The following is a 21,813-nucleotide window of genomic DNA, read 5'->3' as shown; positions in this document are numbered from 1 at the left end:
TATTGACCTGCCTGTAAACTCTAGATAGAAGTTGAGGTGGTTTCATTTTCTTAGTCTCTTGGATAATCTTCTTTTGAGTTTCCTATTCCAAAACTGAGCATTGCAATCTAAACTAAACAAGGCTTTTCTTCCCCTTCGACAATTGTTTAAAGTACTTGAAATATTTATTGATTTTAGGCCTGTTACTCTTTCTCCATTTCGTCTTCTCAAAAATACAATTTAAGTTAACACTTACATTTATTATGCTTCTTTACATACGTAGGATTTTTATGTTACTGGTCTTTAACAGATTTTTTTTTAATTATTGTTTTTAGCTGATGGAAAATGCAGTTTATACTTTTGAGCAGTTGTTCTCTCCAAGTCGCCAGGCAGACTCAGCCAAAGTTGCAACAACCATTGAAAAAGTCAAGCTGAGAGTACTGAAGGTAAATGTAATGCAGCAGCGTTTGCACAGGAAGACCTTGGGTTCTGCCTTGTTGGAAATGGAGAATATATTTTATATGAATTTATCTCATAAATATATCTCTTACTATTAGCTGGAAATACTGATTTGGTGGCACGTAGCAAAGCTGGTCATTTGGGGGGTTAAACCTAGTTCTGGGCAGACACTTGTAAAAGTATTTACATGTGCAGTCCCTTTAATTGCAGTTAAATCATCTGGATATGATGCTGGGGATCTGGGTAAATAATTTTTTACTAGCTTTATAATTTTTTATTAGCCTGCCCCTAGAATTCATTACTCTCGGAAGAGGCAGTGCTGAAATACCTGAAGACAGCAGTCAGGGGGCTGTTTGTAGGTATAAAAAAAAAAATAAGGGAAAGAGATCCCAGAAAACTAGATTTTGGAGTATTTTTGGAAAAGCTGGAATAACCTGCATGAGAATTCAAACCCCTGAGTGGAGCCGTGATGTGATATCCTTCGGGATTCACCCATCACCAGTTACATGATAACAAGAACCAGTTCTTCCCATGAGTGATTAATCCAAAACACGTTTGGGCTTGTTTCTCTTTTTGTCTGTTTTGACAGCAATATGATTATGACAGCAGCACTATCCGGAAGAAGATATTTCAAGAAGCACTTGTACAGATTACTTTGCCCACAATGCAAAAGACACTGGCTTCAACGTGCAAACCAGTAGGTTTCTGTGATTTACAAAAAAACAATAATAAAAGGCAGGGAAGGATTAACACCTTGCAGTAAATCCTCAACTCTGTAAAGCTGTTTTCTCTCAGTGTTGTGCAGATTGGCTGCCTGCTTGGCCAAATGACACTTAGATTTGCCAGTTTGTGGACTGGGTAGATGTGGAGCATAAGGAGGATTTCAGGAAACAGGGAATCTGTATATACAGCCTGCTTTCTCAAAGATAGTTGCAGACCTTTGCCCATCCCCATTCCATTTCTTCCCTAGAGATCTGAAGTCCCCTCAAACTGGACTCCTCTCGACAGTAACGATTGTAGGTTATGAGCTTGTCCTTGTGTTCAGCAGCCCTGCTGCAGGCTGAAATTCAGTCTGTGGGAGAGGGCACTTTCTTCTTGAGCAGCATGCCGAGGCACGGCTGTGACCATGCACCTCCCTCAAAGCCAAGTGCCTGCTTGGGCAGCAGGAGCAGCAAGCAGACAGGCTGCGCGCTCGCCCTCGGTGATTTTAAATGGAAGTAATTGCATCAACAACCAGGAAACAAACATGCAGACGTGATCTCTGTTGCCCTTAATCGTATGAGTAGGTTAGTACTCAGCAAATTTGGCTACCAGAGTTTTGTGGAGATGTTATCCATGTGGCTACATCAGAGGCCAGTTGGAATGCTGTTCACCTTGGCTCAAAATAGTCTGTACCCTTCTTGAAGCCCATGCATATCCTCTTGCATTTTCACTCTACCTGCTAGAAGATGACTGCCCTAAGCCATCCCGGCCCCTCTGCCCTTTTGTTTCCCTTCATGTTCATCAGTCCCTGGAGGCTTAAAGCTCTCACCCACAGTGTGCTGCTCTTGCTGTTTCTCTCCAGCTTGTTTCAGCTTCAAAAACAAGTTTAAAACCAAGTATTTTGCCAAGTTATACTTGCAAGTCTTTGCGTATGGATTATTAAAACTTACAACTTTAAAAATTATATTTAAAATCACTCTCTTCTGTATGTCACTCTACTTTTTTACTATCCCCCAAAAAATAGTCTCATGTCCAGTGTCAGCAGTGCCTTCAAGACATGGGGTCTACGCACAAGGGGAAGCATTTCATCACCCTGAATATATGTAGAGAGCGTGGAGTCCCACATCGTGTCTCTGTCATACAGGTCAGAGGGAGCAGTGGTGGCGAAATCTTCCCACAAGCCCTTTCTGTTTAATTTCCCACAAGCCTTTTGCATTTGTACCTCTGCAGAAATGAGCAGTCAGCTCTAGAAGCAAATGTATGGCACAGTTGACATGTCCAGCCAAGTCTTTACTTGAAAACCTCCAGAGATTTGTATGTAGGCACCTCTTCTAGAAGTAGGCAGAGGTCACTTAATTTACTTTTTATAGGCCACCAAACAGCTGCTTAGTGATGACGACTCAATTATTGTCTAGACAGCCTAATGCGTTATAAATCAGTAAGCTACAAATGTTACACACCTATTAGAAAAACAAAACCAAACCCTGTATCTCCCACGCTCACTATGGACAGTGAGACGTTTCCTCACCAGCTATTTATTTCAGAATTGTTTATTATAGTGCAGATGGCAATGTTCTATAGGTCATTTAAATGTAATAGTAGTGCAAGAATACTGACTGACAAGTGCATAATAAATTGTGAACATACATAGTTCATTTAGTCATAGTTCAAATAGTTCATCTCTAGAACCAGCAAGGAGCATTGCAAGACCTGCTAGATGGCATCTCCACGGTGCTCTGTTGAAGTAGGACTCTCAGAATCTCTCATTTTTATATACCTGTTCCTTTCTTCTATCTGCACAGGAGCTGCAGAAATACGAGCAGTACATTTTTGCTGATTACACCAGCGTGATCCAAGTAGAGAACGTGTATGAAGAGATTTTATATCAGACACTGCTTGAAGAAACCCTGAAAGGTGAGGACATTCTTGAGGTGACAGTAATAACATTTCAGCTGTTGGCCCAGGAGCTCTTGCTTCAGAGCTTCCCAGAGTCCTAACTGGCTGTTTCAGACCCGGGTCCCACTTTTCCGCAGACTGGTGGTTATGATGCTACAGTGTTTGGGTTCAGATCACTAAAGATGTGTGGCCAGCCCTAAAATCTGAATTATACTTTACCAAACCTGGGAAACTCAAAGTGATAGCTTGGCACAAGCCTATTTCTAACAAAATGTAATTATGCCAACCTCATTTTATCTTGATTCCCTGGGCCAAGGAGTGGAATTATGCTCTTATTTGCAAAGACTTGGTGATATCTAATGGCAGCAGAAATGAATTTCCCCAAATGAAATGTACTGCTGGATGCAGTTTCCTTTACATCACTGATGGCAGTGCAGTACTCCCGGCAGATCTCTGCTTTTGTGTCAGAAAACGAAACTATTCTTGATGGCATATACAGATATATAAAATACTTGTATCTGTCTGGATCTGTTTGTCTACACCCTAGATAAAAGACGAGCATATGTATTGCACAGTAAGTGTTAACAGACCCTCTTTGGCACTCCTGTTCAAAAATATCAGTATAATAATTAATGTAACGAACACACTTTTATTCATACGTTCAGTGTAAATACTTCTGCATTGAAACATTGCCTTTGTCCATTGTGGGTCCTCTGGTAGTTTCGTATTACAGCAATGCTTAGGTCAATATTGATGTTGCATTATTCAGAACAGATAAACACACCCCACCCCCAAGAAATATAAACTAAAAAAGCAAGTTGAGAATGAAAATTACTGTTGTCTGTAATATCAAAATATGACATTAGAAACTCAGGCAAACAGTGTACCTTCTTCAAGGTACCCCTGTCAGTTTTTCCAAAAGTTTGATCTTTCTGTTTTATTTAGTGATAAAAGAAGCTGCCATTATGAAGAAGCACAACCTCTTTGAAGATAACTTGAATTTGCCCTGCGAAAGCGTGTCCAGCTTAACGGACCTGAAGACCCCTTCAGGATCAGCACAAACCACTCCTGCGAAGAAGCCTTCCGCCGCCCGAGCCGAGATGTCAGACACGGAAACTCAAAGTGACGAAACACTCATTGTGACGGAAAAAATTTCTTGGGAGAAGGATGCTGATGATAGAAAGTCATCAGACAAAGAAGCCGTCGCTTCTGTTAGTACAGCTGGTGATCAGGCAAGCAAAACTGAAGAAGTGGTCATTACAGACATCAGTGAAAACCAGGAGTCCCTTTCAGCTACCCTTACAAAAGAGGAAGTTGCAGAGGAAAAAAGTGCTTTGGAGAATGAAGACACGGTGAGAACAGAGTTTGTAGCGAACACTGAGAAGGAGCTTAAGACACAACAAGTAGCTGTGGAGGAAAAAGTAGCTCCTGGGACTGAATCTGCAGTGAAACATTCTGGACCTAGCCCTAAAAAAGAACTTAAGGTACATGAAGGAGCAGTGGAGGAGAAAGTAACTTCTGAGAGTCAAACAGCAATGGATGCTGCATTTGTGGGTGGCACTGAAAAAGAAAGCAAAGCACAGGAAAAAATTGCTGAGATAAAACTGACTTCCCCACATGATAATGTAGCAGAAGCAGAGATTTTAGGGAATGCTGAAGAGAAAATCAAGGTAGAAAAAGAAATGATGGAAAAATTATCTCAGAGCAAAAATGTGGTAGGAACAGGGTTTGAAGAGGGTAGTAAAAAAGAAAGCAACGACCAAGGAGCGAATACTGAGACAAGGGTTACTTCCCAGGATGAAAACACAGGGAAAGGAGGGTTTGGGGATAATCCTGTGAAAGAAAGCAAGTCAGAAGAAAAGAGTTGTAAACCCCCTGATGATGTGAATGAGATAAGGAGTTTGCTGATGGTAACAGTTGAGATACCAGCAGATACTCCAGCTGAGAACATAAAGGAGATTTGTGAAGGTGAGATACTAAAGTTGCAGGAGCACAGTATGGAAAACAACGAGGTGAGCAAAATGGCTGCGGCAGAAATTCAAATGAGCCAGACGATGATGAATAAAGATGCAGCAGAATGCACGGAGTTCAAGGAAGACAGACCATCTTCATCTAGTTTGGGGACAGATGGTACAAATTCAGTGAATGTGTCCAAGGAGGGCTGCAACATGGCACGAGCAGAATGGCTGGTGGAGAGCTCAGATACGCCTCAGGAGGCAAAGGCAGAGGTGGAGATCAAGCAAAGCATTTGGTACACAGGTGTGGGGAGCTGCAAAAGTGATAGCTTGCAGCCAGAGGAACACACTGAAAATGTGTCTGAAGGCAAAAGATTAGATGGGGAGGAAGGAGGAGCAGGGAATAGCCATGCTGTCCTGGTGGAGGTAGGGACTGGGAGCTTTTTTCATAATCCTGCTGAAAGTGCAGACACAATGCAAGTGCCCATTTTGGATGCGGAAAACCCAAGAACAGGACTGCTAGATGTGCTGGTTTCTTTGGTGCCGGAGCAGGGTGAGGTTAGCACCGTAGAGGTCACAGGAGGTACAGAGGCTGGTGAGGTTGAAGGGAAGCCAGAACATGAATCATCTTCACACACGGAAGTGAAAAGCACAGAAGCAAAAGATAATTTCACAGAAGAAAACAGAGAAGATAGTTATGCACAGCAAAACTCTGAAAAGTAAGAAGTGTTTTTCAGCCCAGCCCTGCAGGATTTATTTACTCCAGTAATCCCTGTTTGATTGTGAATACTCACTTGGGTCGGGGCTAGAGGGAATGGGCTTTGTTGTGGTATTACCAGCTCTTGCAGTTTTAGCACAGATCCCTTCCTGAGTGATGAGTGATAGTTTCTTTTTGGTTAAAGCCCACACTGTTTAAAACCAGGCTACTGTTGGGGAACCTCATCTCTCACTTAAAATTTGCTACCTTTTATGGTTATAGAAAATGTAACCACTGAATTCTTCAAAAGCAACTCACCCCCAACTGTAAAGCTATTTTAACAACTTAACTGTTCTTAGGTGTTTTAGCAGGGGAGTAGCTCATGATTTTTAAATGCATGGATTTGACAAGTACTGCTATGATTCTTAGGTGGTTGGTACATACATTGCTATTTGAGGACGCTTTTAGTATTTGCATGCAGTATACAGGAAATAAATAAAACTTTTAGTCAACAGAACCAAATAGTTAAAGTAGTAGGTTGCTCAAAAGCCACGCTCTATGCAAACTCATTACTTAATTATTTTAAAGTTTTGACAGATATTAAAGACAAGCAAGTGTTCTTTTTTTTTTTTTTTTCTCTGATTGCTATATTTAAAATGGGGAAAATATGGGAGCAGGTTTCTCAGTCCCACTCTGCACTTCTGGGTTATTTAGCCTTCCAGAGCACTTTACAGCTATTTTATTTTGTTTTACTTTATGGAAGGGAAAGATGAGAATGTTTACAATAACTATAACCATTAGACAGCATCTTTCTGTTTTACTTCCCACCATAAAATATATTCGCTTACGTGAATCTTAGAATTATCTAATACAGGATTTTAAGAGTCCTGCCATTCTCATTCTTATTGAGTTACCCAGTTCTGTAGGCCTTTTTAGGTGCGAAATTATGTCATAAATTGCAATGATTGTGAAACAGCATAATCATTGCATGTAATTTCTAATACAGAAGTTAACTAAAGCAAAAAGTAGCCAAAGGTTATTCAGGTTATTCACATGTGCTTAGATTTTGGAGGGCAGAATCACATTTCAAAAGCAGTCATTAAAATGAGACCTATTGCTTTCATAGCTGACATATTATCATCTGTATCAAATCATGATCTATGCACAAAGTTGCTTATATGGGGTATTTGCATGCACAATTTACAGACTGTGCACAGAAAAGCTGGGAAAGGAGAACCAGTATTTTAATAAATCGGGCTTTAGAGTTCAAGACCTCACTTTAGAAGTCAGTTTAAGGCACCTTAAAAATTTGGCCTGGTGTTTCAGACTGATCCTGAATAAATATAACACAGCACAGGACAGCAAAGATTAATGATGAATACAGTAAGGACTGCAGGGTATACGCCCATAAAGACAAGAGAAGAAATAACAAAGTCCTGAGAGCATAATACTTGTTGGCATTTAACTTCTACACACTGTGCAAAATCTATTATTTAATGCTATCAAAATATGCCATAATACTAACAGAGAATTGACACTAGAGGAACAGGCAAATATTACTGCATAAGTAAGGAACACTGTTGAGTAACTGGACCAACTGCAATGTCACTATTGTAAAATAAACACAACTCCTATTTATTCCAGAAGCCATACTGTGGTATAGAAACATTAAGGTCACAGATGTTTTCCTTGCAAAAGTACTTTGACTCGTTTCCTCCTTATATTTTACTCAAAAATACTAATTTGTAAACACACAAACCACTGTCAGACAATTTTTTTACAAATCATTAGTTATTTCACTGTCAGCTACTTTGTTTTTACTAACCATTATCTATTTCTAATTGGTACTGAACATTAAGTGACTTTTTGTGTGCTTTACAGTTAAGCAGCAGCAGTCTTTTTTAGCCATGCTAAAATTAGGGGACGTGACATTTTTTTAATACAGTGTTTTGTACGAAAGAGGACTAGCAAGAGAGCAACTCTCTGCGAAAAAGGCTGCCATCTCCTACAAAAGCTGTTTCCAGCCAGTATGAATTAGATACATCTGTACAGAAAGTATTTAACATAAACATTCCCATCATAGTCATTTTTCTACGGCAGCCTTAGATCTGGGTAATATTTTCCTGTAATATTAAAGAATTGAGTCGTTGAATACGGATGCTCAGCGTAATTTTTTTTCTCAAGTAGGATGGGAAAGAACGGGGAATATTTAGCCTGTACATCGCCTCGTTCTGCAGTTTAAATTGAAGTTCCTCATGGCCGGGGGACTGATTTTTTGCCTTCGTGGACGTTTTTTGTGTATTCAGGTATTTGCAAAAGGATAGAGAGTAGCATTTTTCCAGTCTGTAACCAGACTTGGGCAGAGGTGACAGCAATTTAGAGGTCAGCAATCTACCTGGTTACATCGGACCATTGATCAAAAATTATAATAATCCACCCGTTCAGTAATTTTTGTCGCCTTCTTGGAATTTCCTACACTTACCTGGAAGGAATTATTTCGCTTGTAAACTCGGAACAATAATAAATCGCCTTTTCCCGCCTGGAGGGTTGGGCGCGCGGTGCCTTGAGGGAGGGGCCCGGGGGCTGTTACCGCCCTGGGGTTTCACGGGGCTGTCAGTTCGGAAGGACAGGATATGAAACACATTGTATCTCGCTTATAACTTTGTAAAAACGCTTGTGGTGAAAATAAAAGCAGCTCTTCCCTTCCACCGCCGGGAGGTTGGTTTTGTGTGCGTGCGTGACAATTTAAGTTGGGGGTTCCGTATTAAAAAATAGTAATACACCTCAAGCAGCTGCCGGGGGCGGGGGGGGTGGGGTGCGAGGGAAGGAGACGCTTGCCGTGCGCCCACCCCCGGCTGCCATTTGGACAAGCCGGGAGCCAGCAGCCGAGCCCCGGGCGGCGGCGGCGCCTCCCCTGAGGCAGCGCGAGCCCCGCTCCCGCCCCGCCTTTTGTCCACGTCTCCCTCCGGCCCGGCGCGCCGCCGCCGTCACGTGACCCGCGCGCCCCCGCCTCGCGGCGCTGCCGTCGCGCTCCTATTGGCCCGGTGGGGCGGCGCGTGCGGGGGGACCCGGAAGTGGCGGCGCGAGGCGGTTTCCTTGGCTACGCCACAGGAAAGCGAAGGGCCGATCCCTTCCGCCTGCGCGTCGGCGCTGGGAGCCGCGGCCGCCGCGCCGCGAGGGGCGGGCAGCGGGCGAGATGGGCCGGGGCCGGGCCTAGCGGTAGCGGGCAGGCGGCCGCGGCCATGAGCGGAGCTGCGGGCTGCCAGGGGGGCGGCGGCGGCGGCGGCGAGCGGGGGCCCCGCTGGAGGAGGCCGTGGAAGCTCCTGGCCCTTGGCCTGCTCTCCGCCTCCTCCGTGCTGGCGGCCGCCCCGGGCGCCGGGGCCATGAGCAAGGAGGAGAAGCGCCGGTTGGGGTGAGAGCCGCCGCGGCGGGCCGGGCCGGCAGTGCGGGGAGGGGGGAAGGACGTCGGCGTCGGGTCTCCCTCGGGGCCGCCGGAGCGCGGTGCGGCCCGGGCCGAGCCCACTCTCCGCGGTGGCTTTGCGGTGCACCGGCGGCCGCTCACCGGGCCCTCGCCGTGCTGGGGTAGGGGGATCTGCGCTACGCCGGGGGTTGGGCTTGATGGGTGCGGGTGTGCCCCCGGCCCGGCAGCGCTCCGGGAACGTCTCTCCTGTCCCTCCCTTTCCCCCCGCGAAGATCCTACGACATGCATGGCATAGCTCTCCCGTGAGCGAGCGAGGTGTCCATGCCGGGGCTGGGCTGGTGCCTCGGGTCAGGTCGCCACGGCTGTTTGGGGCAGGCAGCCCCTCATCGCCTCTGCTGCGTGTGGGGTCAAACCCTTCTGCCACACGCTTGGGAGCTCCAGGCTTGAAGATTGCAGCCAGTGGTTGCGTGTAATTATGGGTAAAAGTGATCAAAGGTAAATCGACATCCATAGTCAGTTGGTCTAATTATGGCTGTGCCTCTGGAGCATGGGAGTGTTTGGGAGTCATAAAAAAGGTAAATGTTTATACGTGGTTTTGCCTAGTTCCTGTATGTAAGGTAAGCTACTTTGGTCCCCCATGCAGGTACATGTAAGGAACTGATTCTCTTTTAGTATAGTTTTTAGTTGAAGGACAAAGATGACAGTATAGGTGGCAATGCATTACACTGCACAGAGTGGGATTGTTTTAGACAAATATGTAATCAAGCATATTATTGGGGCAGTTTCATCATCGTCCTCTTCCCATCTACTGGTCAGTTGCACAGAATAATGATGCAAAAAGTCTGGTGGAGAAACTCTCTGGATACTCTCATGGTTATTAATCGTTAGATGTAAGTTGTTATTTAACTGACAGCGTTTACAGTTACTGGGGTTTTCCATCTTGGGTTGTCAGGGTACTTTGTGTGTGTAATGTTTTGTACGTTTTCTTCATGTGAGTATATAAGGAGTTTAAATTTCATTCACCAATTGGTTTTAAAATTTTTGCATTCAGAACTTGCACTGGCTGTATCATCTGATGCCCCAGACATACCCAAGTAATGTCTCACCACGGTTTGTATTTGGGGGAACCAAGCAGGGTCATTTCTGAATAACGGCAGGGAATCTGTAGTTAATGACGAGATCATGTCAGTCGCAGAAATTCTTTCGGAAAATGCCCTGTAAATGTAAGTTGCATGTAGAGAAATAAAAGTTTTAAGGAGCTTTCTGAATGCTACATGACTGAACAGCATTGTATGCTTAGTTTATCTGGACATGGCACTTGTGTGCCAAACTCTGGGATGTTGCCTGCTCCAACGGATCCCAGAACTGCAGACTCCAGGTGTAGTCCAGGAAGTACCTGAAGAAAGCATCATATTCTGCTCTTTTGATGACTTTGTGCATTTGATGAGTTAAAACTGCTTCTTAAATTTCTAAGTCATTGAACTAAATCAGATACTTCACATATAATTGTGGTGTTCTTTTTTATGTTCAGTCTTATCAGCAGAGATTGTGAATTATGTTTATGGTAGCTTAGAAATTAGCATGCTTATTGCCTTGCAGGGCTCCTCAGTAAAACAGTTAGGAACAGTTGGAAGTAGCGCTGTCTCTCAAAAAGACCAGTGGTTTTTTTTATATAGTACCATCTCTCACCATGACTGCTTTTCAAACGTGTAAAATGAAGGTATCTACAAGGCTTTTCTTTTGTATTTGCTTGCCAAGACTTCTAGTGCAAGGAAGAGGTGTACCTCGTAAGTTATGGCCGTTTTCTGAATCACAGACAGGAATTTATGCTGTGTCAGTTGGTTTTAGTATTGGTGATTACAAGCAGAACATAATTCTATTTGCCAAGCATGGAATGTGTCCCATCTCTAGCTTTAATGTGTTGGTAACATCTACAGCTATTTAAGGGGAAGCATGGCAGGTTGAAAGAGATCCCCAAATACTTAATTTCATGTTCGGTGGAGAAATAGTCTTTTCTTTCTGCAGTGAAGGAAAGTAGCCAAATTAGGGAAAATTATTACCCTGTATTTCATTTACTTGAGTACATTAGTAGAGGACTTGTTACTGATGTTCAGATATTAAAGTGTACTACATCTTGCTGTTCTAAGATGGTGTGTTAAAGGCTGTTGTGAGGCAGACCACTAATGCTTTTTCTTTTGTCTTTTTTAGAAACCAAGTGCTTGAAATGTTTGACCATGCGTACAGTAATTATATGGTAAGTAAAATACTTGTTCGTTTAATTTTTTCAGAGTTGTTATTGCTGACCTGGGAGAGAAAGCAACATACAGTACATGACATTCTAGAGGAATAGCAGGGAGGTAGGGGTGAAAGCAAAGCTAGAATAACTAAGAGCACCTGTATAGCCTTTAAAAAGAAATGAACAAATGTTACTTTCGGAAGAGCGATGTCAGGAGGGTTACGATGGCTTTCAGAATGGTAGCTAGGATTTGCTAGCTGTAACTCTGTTACTCTGTGCCTGATCTCTCTCAAACCAGTTTATCTCGCATCAAGCTATGAACAGTTGTCATTTTTGGTAAAGTATTTGCTTTGAAATTCCAGACTCCTAAAGCTACTGGGAAAAGGAAGCTCTGGAAGAGCTGTCTGTAGTCACCAGATTCTGAAGAATACAAATTGATCTTACTTATTTTGTAGGCAGAAATTATGTATAATATTTCTTCTGTGGTAAGATATGTTAGATGCAGTTTGGCAGCTCTTTTACGGACAGTTTGTAGATCAAAAAGGGGATCTGGTGTCATATCTACGCATTATAGCCTCTTCTGAGAGTGTGACTGTCACATGACAGTGAGCCACACTCGCTACGGCTTCTTTTAAAATGACTTGTGATTTTCTGTGCAGGTGTATTCGTGTTCTGGATATGTGAGCCATTCTGCACTCTAATCAACCTTGAAATACGTTAGCTTAGTTGAGATATGTTTAAGAATAATTACTTAGCGTGGACTGACTTTCCTCAAGTAATAGTATACTGTTAGCAATAAACTTCTGAGGAGAAACTGTAAATGTGAATAAGATAAATATGAAAGGTACATTCTTACTGGGTTTATGTTAACAGTCTTTTTGTACCTTCCTTGTGGCTGTTGCAGAAACCCCTCTTTTAAGTTGCACCATTTCCTGCAGGACAAACCACTGTCTCTTGACAGCATCTTGCCACAATGCCCCAGTTTCTGTATTATGGTTTAACACTTTAATATGTAACAGAAGCTTCAAAGCTTGTGAGTTAGAAGTTTATACAGATCATGAGAGTTAGAGAACTCTAGAATGGATAGAAAGCCAAGCAAGAGGATTTTCAAGGTGGGTGCAGTTTTTAACATTAGCTCTTGCTTTTGACACCTTATCAGTTTGACAAACATCAGGCTTTTTGATGATAATTTGTAAGCAGTTACTTGGACCTGGTTCCATGAAAAACACTTGGCGTGTGTTTCCCATGGCATTCTGTAGTAAAAACTGTTACGTATTTGTCAAAATTGGATAAAATGTTACATGCTGGTAGAAAGGATCTATGCTCCTACTGTTCTTTGTGTCATAAATTGGGAACTGGTAGGTGTCTTGCTACATCTCTTTCATCCAGAATTTCCTTGCTTCAGAAGAATGGCTTCAGCTATCCTGGAAACTTTGAAGCCAAAAGGATATTTACTTGCCACGTATGCTGGAGCACTAAACAAACAGAGAAATATGACTTGTTTGTTTAAAGTTGAGGAAAAGATTAGGGTATCAGATGATTCTGACAGCAAGAGAATTAAGTATTTTTGCAGCTGCTTTTGAAACAGACAGCTGAAAAGTTTTGATTTTCTGTTTCTATTAATATGCGTTTTAGCCTTGCATATTTGGAAGACTGAAAATTCATGTTTGCATGCAAGGGGGAAACTCCCTTGTCTTTTTTTTTCGGTTGTTAACAGGAGCTTTGAGTAAAAAGTTGCTTTTTTTTTCGATCCTTTGACAATATTTGTAATAATCAGGACTTTTTTCTTCTTGACTGTCAGAAAGAATATATGAAAATGTCAGTCACTTGAGGCCAGTAGGTATTTCTTGGTTTACAGCACTAGTAGCAATATGTCTTTTTTGATTGTTCAAATACTGTGTTGCCCTGAGTCCTGACATTAGGCAATATGATCATCTGTTCGGTCAGAATATGTGGAAATTCCAGAGTGTCTGTTGAGCTCCGTTGGTATAGTATTTTCCAGAAGTATGTTTGTTGGAACATTTGTGCTGTGTTTTATATTTAATGGGTCTTGCTATTACCTTCCTTTGAGGTTACTTGAAAGGGGTGAGGTTACAAGTTGGGAAATCACTTGACCCAGTAGCCTTTCCTGCTCTAGACAGAGAATAAGTGAACTTTTATTTTTCAAAATGCTTCTAATTCCTTATGAATTTGTAAGACTAAAAGTCTACTTTCTCCAGAATTTTCTTCACCTTTTTTCCCATAATTCAAGTCAGAGATCTTAGTTTTGACATTGCTTTTCTGTGTACTTCTTTAATCTGTTTTTCTGAATACTTTGCACAGATATTCAGAAACATCTGAGCCATATTAAAATGATCTAGATTCTGGCTTTTGTAGTTGAACTTGAGGAGAACAAAGAGTCGAGCAAAGACCAAAACATTTGTGAGGGTGGTAGACGGGGAGACAAACCATCAGTTTCAAAAGAAGCTGCTGTAAGAGCTGTTTATTTATAGAAGAATGTTCTTCTTTTCCTCTCTATTTCAAGTTTGAATATAGATTATTTTTTTGTAGCATATATTTGGAAAGACTTTGAATGTATTTACTTGCAGTTTCAGTGCAGTAATACAACTTTTTTATCCTGCCACATGTTAGTTCTCCACTAAAAGTATAATTGGAGAGCACAGTACAGCAGTCACTTTCCTGATGAAATCAAAAGAGAGAAGCTCCATCCCAAATAACTTGTATTGGGCTTCTAATGGAGAGGCAGTTTCATGCATGTTTGTTGAAATTAGATATATTTAAGATTCACCTTTTTTAATGTCAGTGGCCACTCTTGAAAATTTTTCAGTAAATCTCTCCTATTGCACAATGATGAATTTCAAATTTGTGTCCATTTCGTTTGATATCTCATTATGGTGGGAGTTGAAACCTCTGAAACTCGCACTGACTGGAGAGGCAGTAGGGACAGGCATTTTTTAATCAGTGTGCTTGACTTAGGCAGCGCTGCCACTCCTGTTATTTCTGACTGACTGATGGGAAATAATATTACAATACAGCTTGTTTTGCAGAGTGCTTTTTCTAGAAAAAGGGAAATTAACTTGCTTTTCCAAAAAAATTAGCAATATCTCTCTCTTTAAAAAAGTGTTATATTTGTAAAAGGCGCAGTCTTGGTAAGCTTTTTTGTGAATGTTATCTTTTGTTATGCCTTGTGTAGTGATTAACCAATTTATTATTTTACCTCCTAAGTGAGTTCTCTTATCTGTCACTCATTGTGACCCTGAGTCACTTATGTTCATTTGGAAATGTTTCCAAAGTGACTTTAAAGTCTAATTCCCACTAATTTCTCCATGAAATACCAGCCACTTGATAGTGCCCGCATTAGTTTTAGATTTTAAATTCATCTTTGAGATGATAATTTCTGCGTAAGAAATGTTACAAGAAGTGTCACATGCACCTTGTTGCAGAAAGCACACAATAAACTATTCAAGTTAATTGGTGGTTGGTTTTTTTTCAGATGTGCTGTTAGTTGTTCCAGACTTCCTTGGGAGGTTAGAGAGAGAGAGGTCCTGTTGCTCTGTTCACAGTTTAATCATTTCCAGCCACCCAGCTGGAAAGCAGCGCAGCAGAAAAGGACCTGGGGGTCCTGGTGGACACCACGTTGACCATGAGCCAACAACGTGCCCTTGTAGCAAAGGCAGCTAATGGTGTCCTGGGCTCCATTAGGGAAAACATTGCCAGCGGGTTGAGGGAGGGGATCCTTCCCCTCTGCTCAGCACTGGTGAGGCCATGCCTGGAGTTCTGTGTTCTGTTCTGGTCTCCCCAGTACCAGAGAGATACAGGTGTACTAGACAGAGTCTAGTGAAGGGCCTTTAAGATAATGAAGAGACTTGGAGCATCTTTCCTATGGGGAAAGGCTGAGAGAGCTGGGGCTGCTCAGTCTGGAGAAGAGCAGGCTTGGGGGGGATCTTACAAATGTCTACAAATATGTGATGGGAGGCTGTAAAGAAGTCAGAGCCGGGCTCTTCTCAGTGATGCCCAGTGACAGGACCAGAGGCAGCAGGCACAAACTGAAACACGGGAGGTTCCTTCTGAACATCAGGAAACGCTTTTTTACTGTGAAGGAGACTGAGCACTGGCACAGGTTCCCCTGAGAGGTTGTGGAGTCTCCTTCCTTGGAGATATGCTAAAGCTATCTGAACACAGTCCTGGGCAACTGGGTCTAGGTGGCCCTGCTTGAGCAGGGGGGTTGGACCAGATGACCTCCAGAGGTCCCTTCCCACCTCAACGGTTCGTGATTGTCGTGCAGTTTTTCTGAAGTACAGCATAATTTGCCTTCCTTTTAATGGGCTCTGAAGAGTTGCTGAAATGGTTGTAACAGTTGTAACTTACTCCCTTGTTTTGTTTCCCTGCAGGAGCATGCGTATCCAGCTGATGAACTTATGCCTTTAACTTGCCGTGGACGAGTACGGGGTCAAGAACCAAGTCGAGGGGATGTGGATGATGCATTGGGAAAGTTAGTGTTTGAAATGGTTATTGTCTCATGTAAACATCTAGGAATCTAAGTACAATTTGCAGCCCATAAATCTTGTTCAGTTGACAGGTCCAGAAACTTGCGTTTGTAAGAAATACTTTTATTATTTCCTCCCGTGATGTTAACTGATGTGAAGTTGTACCTTAATCAGAAAAAGAGAATTGACCAGTGAATGAGATCCAAATGCATATTTTTTTAATCATTCTCCCAAGTATTTTTCCAAATGTAAGCTGACATTTATGGTATTAGTGAACTTCACTGCTCAACTGAGGTTATAAGGGTTAATTGTCAGCTGCACAGAACAGTAAACTGTTATCCATTATGCTGGCCTTATAAGTGATATTTAAAATGCTTTTTTTTTTTAGTAGAAAGCTCTCTCAAAACATAATTAGTCAAATGATTATCATGTGTGTGGTAGCCTGAGGCCTTTGCCAAAGTATAAAACATTACTTCACATGAAAATTCTTCATATTTTTTCTTCAAGATAGCTTATAATACGAAGTACTGATCCTTTGGCCATCAGAATGTAGATTTAAGGACTGTTTTTCTCCATGTTAAACTGAACAATCAAAGACAAAGTTGACTTACTCTAAATGTGCTTGTAATTGATGCCTTTCTTGTCTGTATGTGTGCAGTTTATAGAGCAAATATTTAGTAACGAATAGCTGATGCTTTTTTTAATTGGTATCACTGCTTAGTGTCCCTAAGCAGAATAGTGTTAATCAGAGCTGAAGTCTTTGTCTTAAATACCTCTTCTAATTCACTCTCTGATATTGAGCGTGACGTTCTGGTTAGTTTTGGTTATGTACAAAATTCTTTAGTCTAGAGATTCCTATATAAACCTGCTGCGTTGGGGGTATTGAGGGATACGACTGATGAGAAAGAAGTGTCGAGAAAATGTATTTTTGATTCTGGTCATGCATGTTTTTAATGACCTTTTGTTACATAGTAACATACTATCATTTGAGTAAAAATACCTTTCAGCCCCTTAAGTGCGTTGAATAGTTTATTTTTTTTTTGTATACATGCTTTTTTCAGTTTCTAATAATTAGCTATATTATTATTTATCAGAGTTGTTATATAATGCTTTTTCTTGCCAGCTGGCTCATCAGTCATGTTCTCTACAGGCCTTTGCAATCACTAAATGACAGGGTGAGACAGCTAGGTCAGTTGTGTTTCCCTGGAGGACTAGGGAGTATACCTGCACACCAGCCTTCTCTATAGCTCCGCAGTGCATAATCTCCCCCTCTTTTGTATGGAAAAAGTTGTGTCTTTGTTATGCAGTTGTGCATAACCACTAGTTAATCTCTTTCTCTTGTAGAACAACATTCAAAAATTGCACTTATCTTATAATATATGACCACTTAATTAGAATTTTGATTACGCTTCATGCACATGTTGCCTACAGGGTCTCAAACATTGGGCACTTGCTTAAATGCTCCATACTTGTTCTTCAGTAGGCAGTTGTAACTGTTTCCAAAGTTTTCATGTTCTGTAAATTCTATTTTCTGCATGGTGTGTGTTTCCTAACATAAGAGCAATTTTATTGGGTTAGGCTAAAGGTCCACTCAGCTTGGTATGTACTAGAGCAGGCCTAGAGAAGAATACATGAACAGGACAAGCCTCATTGTGATATTCCTGTTTCAAACACTATGAATCTGACTTGATGTTCTCTTTTTATGGAATAAGTAGTTATTTTAAGCCTGCTGCTGGCTAGTGCTGGATGGCTCCAGGTGAAACTTACTGTGAGAAACAGTGAATAGCAGATTGTCATTCACTTTCTTCGTGCCATGTGCAATTTTAAAGTCTTTGTATAATGACATTTAAGCTCTTGCAGGCTGAAGAGTGCTAGTCTGTGCACTTGTTCCTAGCACAGAAGGTGCTATGTACCTTCACCCCCCGCCCCTTACTGCCCTTTATTGTACCTTTTCCTGTTCCATTATATCCCACATAGAAGTTTCATAACAAAATAACAGCATTTTCTTTAGTCTTTCATCACTAATTTTAACACTGACTGCAACAAATTTCAGCTTTTTCTGAAGTAGGTAATTGGAACAGTTTCTGGTAGAAATGTAGCTTGGAATGATTTTTTGATCTTCCTAAGTCTTTTTATTATTACACTTAAGTCAACATTCTTCATTTCTTGAAAAAGAAAGGAAAAAGGTTGGAAAAACTTTGAACCATTCTACTGGGTTTCTTAGTAGATTTGACTGGAGACTACAAATAAAAATTTAATTTGCTTACAAGAAGTTTGAAAGCTTTGCAGTAAGTAGAGGTATCTTTATAATCATAGCTTGTTTCGGTCAGCTCCTATTCTGGTCCCTAACAAAGGGAAGAAACTTAGTAGGGTGTTTTGATATTAAACATGTTGTGTACAACTAATTTTTTAGCAGCTAGTGGACTGTGAGAATTTAGTTTCTTCCATGGTATTGGTTACTAGTAAGAATGATTTTGATTTCTACACATACAGGTCTATAGTAAATCTGTTTTAAATTTTGTTTCATAGGTTTTCATTGACCTTGATTGATACCTTGGACACTCTTGTGGTAAGTTTAATCTATTGATGAACTTTGATTAAAAAAAAGATTGCCTTCTGATTCTCAGGCTTATTTTTAGATTTCTATTCTGTTAAATTATACATAAAAAAATACTAATTTTTCTTCTCCTTTGATTTCTGACTGTCTGTTTGAAGGGGCTATTGCGTGTAAGAACTTCCAGCTGCTGCAATGGTGGTGTTCAGAGTTTGTTGCAAAAAGAAAACTAGAACAGTTCCTTCACACTTCATTGATACTTTCTTACCTTGCTTTTCTTAGGCTTTAACTTAACAAAAAAGTATGTGAGTCTAAACCAACATGCTGACTTATAGGTGAACACCTCTTAATACCTACTGAATTATTTATGTTTTTAAATTGTACATACATGTTTCATGAATGAATTTGCGTGCACTTAAATATACATTAAAAAATGTAACCCTGGACATGTTTGCCAGGAAATGTTGCCAAATTTCTTATGTTCCATTTCTTATTAAAAGATTCCAGTAATTAGTAGACTACTTTTTGTTAGATTTCAATCCCTTTGACATATATTGTCATTCTAAGTTAGAGTTCAGAAATCAGGAATTTTGGGCCATTCCCATCTACAAGTAAATTTAAAGTTTTGAAAATCCTTACTGTACTGATTTGGAGTGTGAATTATATAATGCTTTTTCTCTGACAGCTGTTCCCTTTTTATGATGTGCTGTGAGATGACCCTTGGCTCTTTTGAATTGGGACCACAAATGTTGAAAATGTGGAGTCTGGAACTCCCAGTCTCTACCAGACCCTCAAATGGATTATTGTGGTTTATTTATTGTTTTCTTGTCTTAGAGCAGGATTAATACTTGTGGAATTTAAAGGCACTTACGGTAATAAATTGGATAAGTCACAAAGATCAATTGAACTAAAAGAAAGTCAGTGTGAAAGCGAATCTGTAGGAAACGCCTGAGCTGTTGTTCAGGCACAAGGAAAAAGCTGTTGGGAGGAGGAAGACTGCTAGGAGGATTCACTGAACTTAGGCTGTGGCACCTTAGTCGGTGGATAGGAGAGGCCAGTCCTTGCCCCCTCTGCCAGCACAGCCTGCAGCCTGCTGAGTCCTGGTGCACTACAGTCATGGTGTGCGAGTAGGGGAAGGAACAAACAGATCCCTGGGTAACAGCTTAGCTACATTCTCAGTGACTTTATTCTTTGTGTACAGCTTTTATTCTTTCATGTATCTCATGAGAAAAACAATAACACTAATGTCAGTTTGCACTGTATCAGAGTATGCCCCTGCAGGCTTAGAATATCAATCTAAGGCATGTTAAATGCTTTCTTTAATTCATTGTACTTGTTCTACACATGACCGTGTCTATTAGCTAACCTAAACACCTGGTTACATTTGTATTCCAGGTGTTAAATAAAACCAAAGAGTTTGAAGAGGCTGTAAAAAAAGTAATAAAGGACGTTAATTTAGATAACGACATAGTTGTATCTGTCTTTGAAACCAACATAAGAGTCCTTGGGTGAGTAACTTTTATGTTTTAAAAACTCTTAAAAATGTGGGGTTTTAGCTAGATGTCCTTAAGGCATACCTTTCTGTGCTGTTTCACCTCATTTAAAACAGTTGTGCCAGTGTCAGTTAGCATAGCTCACCACCTGCCCCCAGAAAGGTTTTAGAATGCTAGGCAGGAGTCCATGCAGCGGTGCTGAATCAAGTTGAGCCCCATCTAACTGCTGCAGGAATAGCACTTTTGATTTTAAAAAATTGTGCATGCTGATGAGGTAGCAGTGCTTTTCTGAATGGAAACACTCTTAGAAATTACACTGTTCAATACTTGATTTAACAGAGAACATTTTGATACTTAGTATAATAGATTATTTCAGTTTAGAAGGGACTTCTGGAGGTCTCTAGTCCAACTTGATGCTCAACGCAGGATCAGAGTAGGATAGTTTTAACCTATTATATGCAGTTTTATATTGATGAATTAATGATTACAGTTTAGGATTGAGTCCTAAACAGTAAGAATTGCTTCCAAAATACTGGCAGCTAACTTTGATTTTAATTAGGAGTTGCTTCTGCTCAGCGTTTCTGAAAATTAGGGCTGTGTGAATATAGCACAGTTACGTACATAGTCATCTAAGTTACAGAAATTTTTGCATTGCTGTTCAGATGAATATACCTTTTGAGATGTGGATATTTTTTCTTGTGTTTAGAGGTCTTCTAGGTGGGCATTCAGTGGCAATTATGCTGAAAGAAAAAGGTGAATATATGCAGTGGTACAATGGTGAACTTCTGCACATGGCAAAGGAACTAGGCTACAAACTTTTACCTGCTTTTAACACCACTAGTGGTCTCCCTTATCCAAGAGTAAGTTCTCTGGTTTCTGCAATTCCGGATTACTTCTGTAAGCAACATTTTTGATGTTTTGTTTTTAACTCTGTTTCTAAAATCTCTTGTATATTTATTAAGTGTAGAGAAAAATCAAAAGCTGATAAAGTGCTTATTTATAATACATACCACCTAGTATTTTAAAGTACAGTTTTAGGCTCTCTGAATCCCTTCCAGCTCAGAAAATTCTAATCTACATTGTTGTGGGTAAATAGTAACAGCAGAAATCTTAACTAATCACTGCCTACTGATTTCTTGCTCCCTGTTACTATAGGCACCACCAAGTAGCTGAGGAGAGTAATTTTTGTTTTGGTACATATCTCTCACTAAGACAGTGAAAGAGCAACTTGCAAGCACTTGCTTGTGAATTTAGCACAATACTGATTAATCCTCATGGTCAACGTCCACATTTTTAAAGGGCAAGGGGAGCTGTAATCTAAAAATACTCACTTAATGTGAAAACTTTCATCATATTTAAACAAAGCATGGTACATATTCTTTGAGTGACAGAAAACTACTTCCCGTGCATATCCTCAATTGAGTTCATGAGACATGGCTTTGATTGGAAACTTACCAATAAATTAAAGATTTAGGCTCAGGAAATCAACATTTTTCTAGTGAAAATGTCTAATTCAGAATGTTCAGGGTTTTATAGATCTTCTGCTGAGAGGGCCCTCATCAGAACGCAGAGATTTGTTGTGGCCACAACAAAAGTGGGTCCATCTAGCAGGTATTCTCTGGAGCCAGGAGTAATGAGATATTTACAAAGCTTAATTTCCATGAGCACTTGTGATGTTCTGAGTTCCTGGTTTGCTGGTAAATAAATTGCTAGAATTAGATTTTCAGGGTGGTATTCTTTTATTCAAATGTACAGTGAACCAGACAACAGGTATTTGGGGCAGTCCTTGTTTTGGAGGGTTGAGTATTTTGGGTACTTCTGGATAACTTTGTGTGCGTGTTTGAGTTGACAGAATGAGGCAAAGCAGAGCAAAACTGAAGGGGCTGTGTGATCTTTTTTTCTTGCCTTTAGAAAAAGCGTAGATTAGATAGTTG

The 21,813-nt window shown here is 40.8% G+C and overlaps 2 protein-coding genes across 3 annotated transcripts in view; both read left to right on the top strand.

Moving 5' to 3' along the window:
* NIBAN1 (niban apoptosis regulator 1) overlaps positions 1–8,396 on the top strand; it is a 69,283-nt gene extending 60,887 nt beyond the window's left edge. The window contains exons 11-14 of the mRNA XM_074877116.1: positions 315–425; positions 1,028–1,135; positions 2,943–3,054; positions 3,982–8,396. Coding sequence (XP_074733217.1) covers positions 315–425; positions 1,028–1,135; positions 2,943–3,054; positions 3,982–5,714 — 2,064 coding nt within the window. The 3' untranslated portion in view covers positions 5,715–8,396. The remainder of the gene's footprint in view (positions 1–314; positions 426–1,027; positions 1,136–2,942; positions 3,055–3,981) is intronic.
* A 517-nt stretch (positions 8,397–8,913) lies between these two features.
* Positions 8,914–21,813, top strand: part of EDEM3 (ER degradation enhancing alpha-mannosidase like protein 3) — a 31,394-nt gene continuing 18,494 nt past the window's right edge. The window contains exons 1-6 of one of the 2 annotated variants that reach the window (XM_074877114.1): positions 8,914–9,100; positions 11,318–11,363; positions 15,737–15,837; positions 18,362–18,401; positions 19,782–19,894; positions 20,586–20,739. In XM_074877114.1, coding sequence (XP_074733215.1) covers positions 8,931–9,100; positions 11,318–11,363; positions 15,737–15,837; positions 18,362–18,401; positions 19,782–19,894; positions 20,586–20,739 — 624 coding nt within the window. In that variant the 5' untranslated portion in view covers positions 8,914–8,930. The remainder of the gene's footprint in view (positions 9,101–11,317; positions 11,364–15,736; positions 15,838–18,361; positions 18,402–19,781; positions 19,895–20,585; positions 20,740–21,813) is intronic. The other variant, XM_074877115.1, reaches the window with a different exon arrangement.

The sequence above is a fragment of the Strix uralensis genome, chromosome 8 (genome assembly GCF_047716275.1).
Source record: "Strix uralensis isolate ZFMK-TIS-50842 chromosome 8, bStrUra1, whole genome shotgun sequence".
NCBI lineage: Eukaryota > Metazoa > Chordata > Aves > Strigiformes > Strigidae > Strix > Strix uralensis.
The sequence above is the reverse complement of the archived record's forward strand: the minus strand, read 5'-3'. Positions and strand labels throughout refer to the sequence as shown.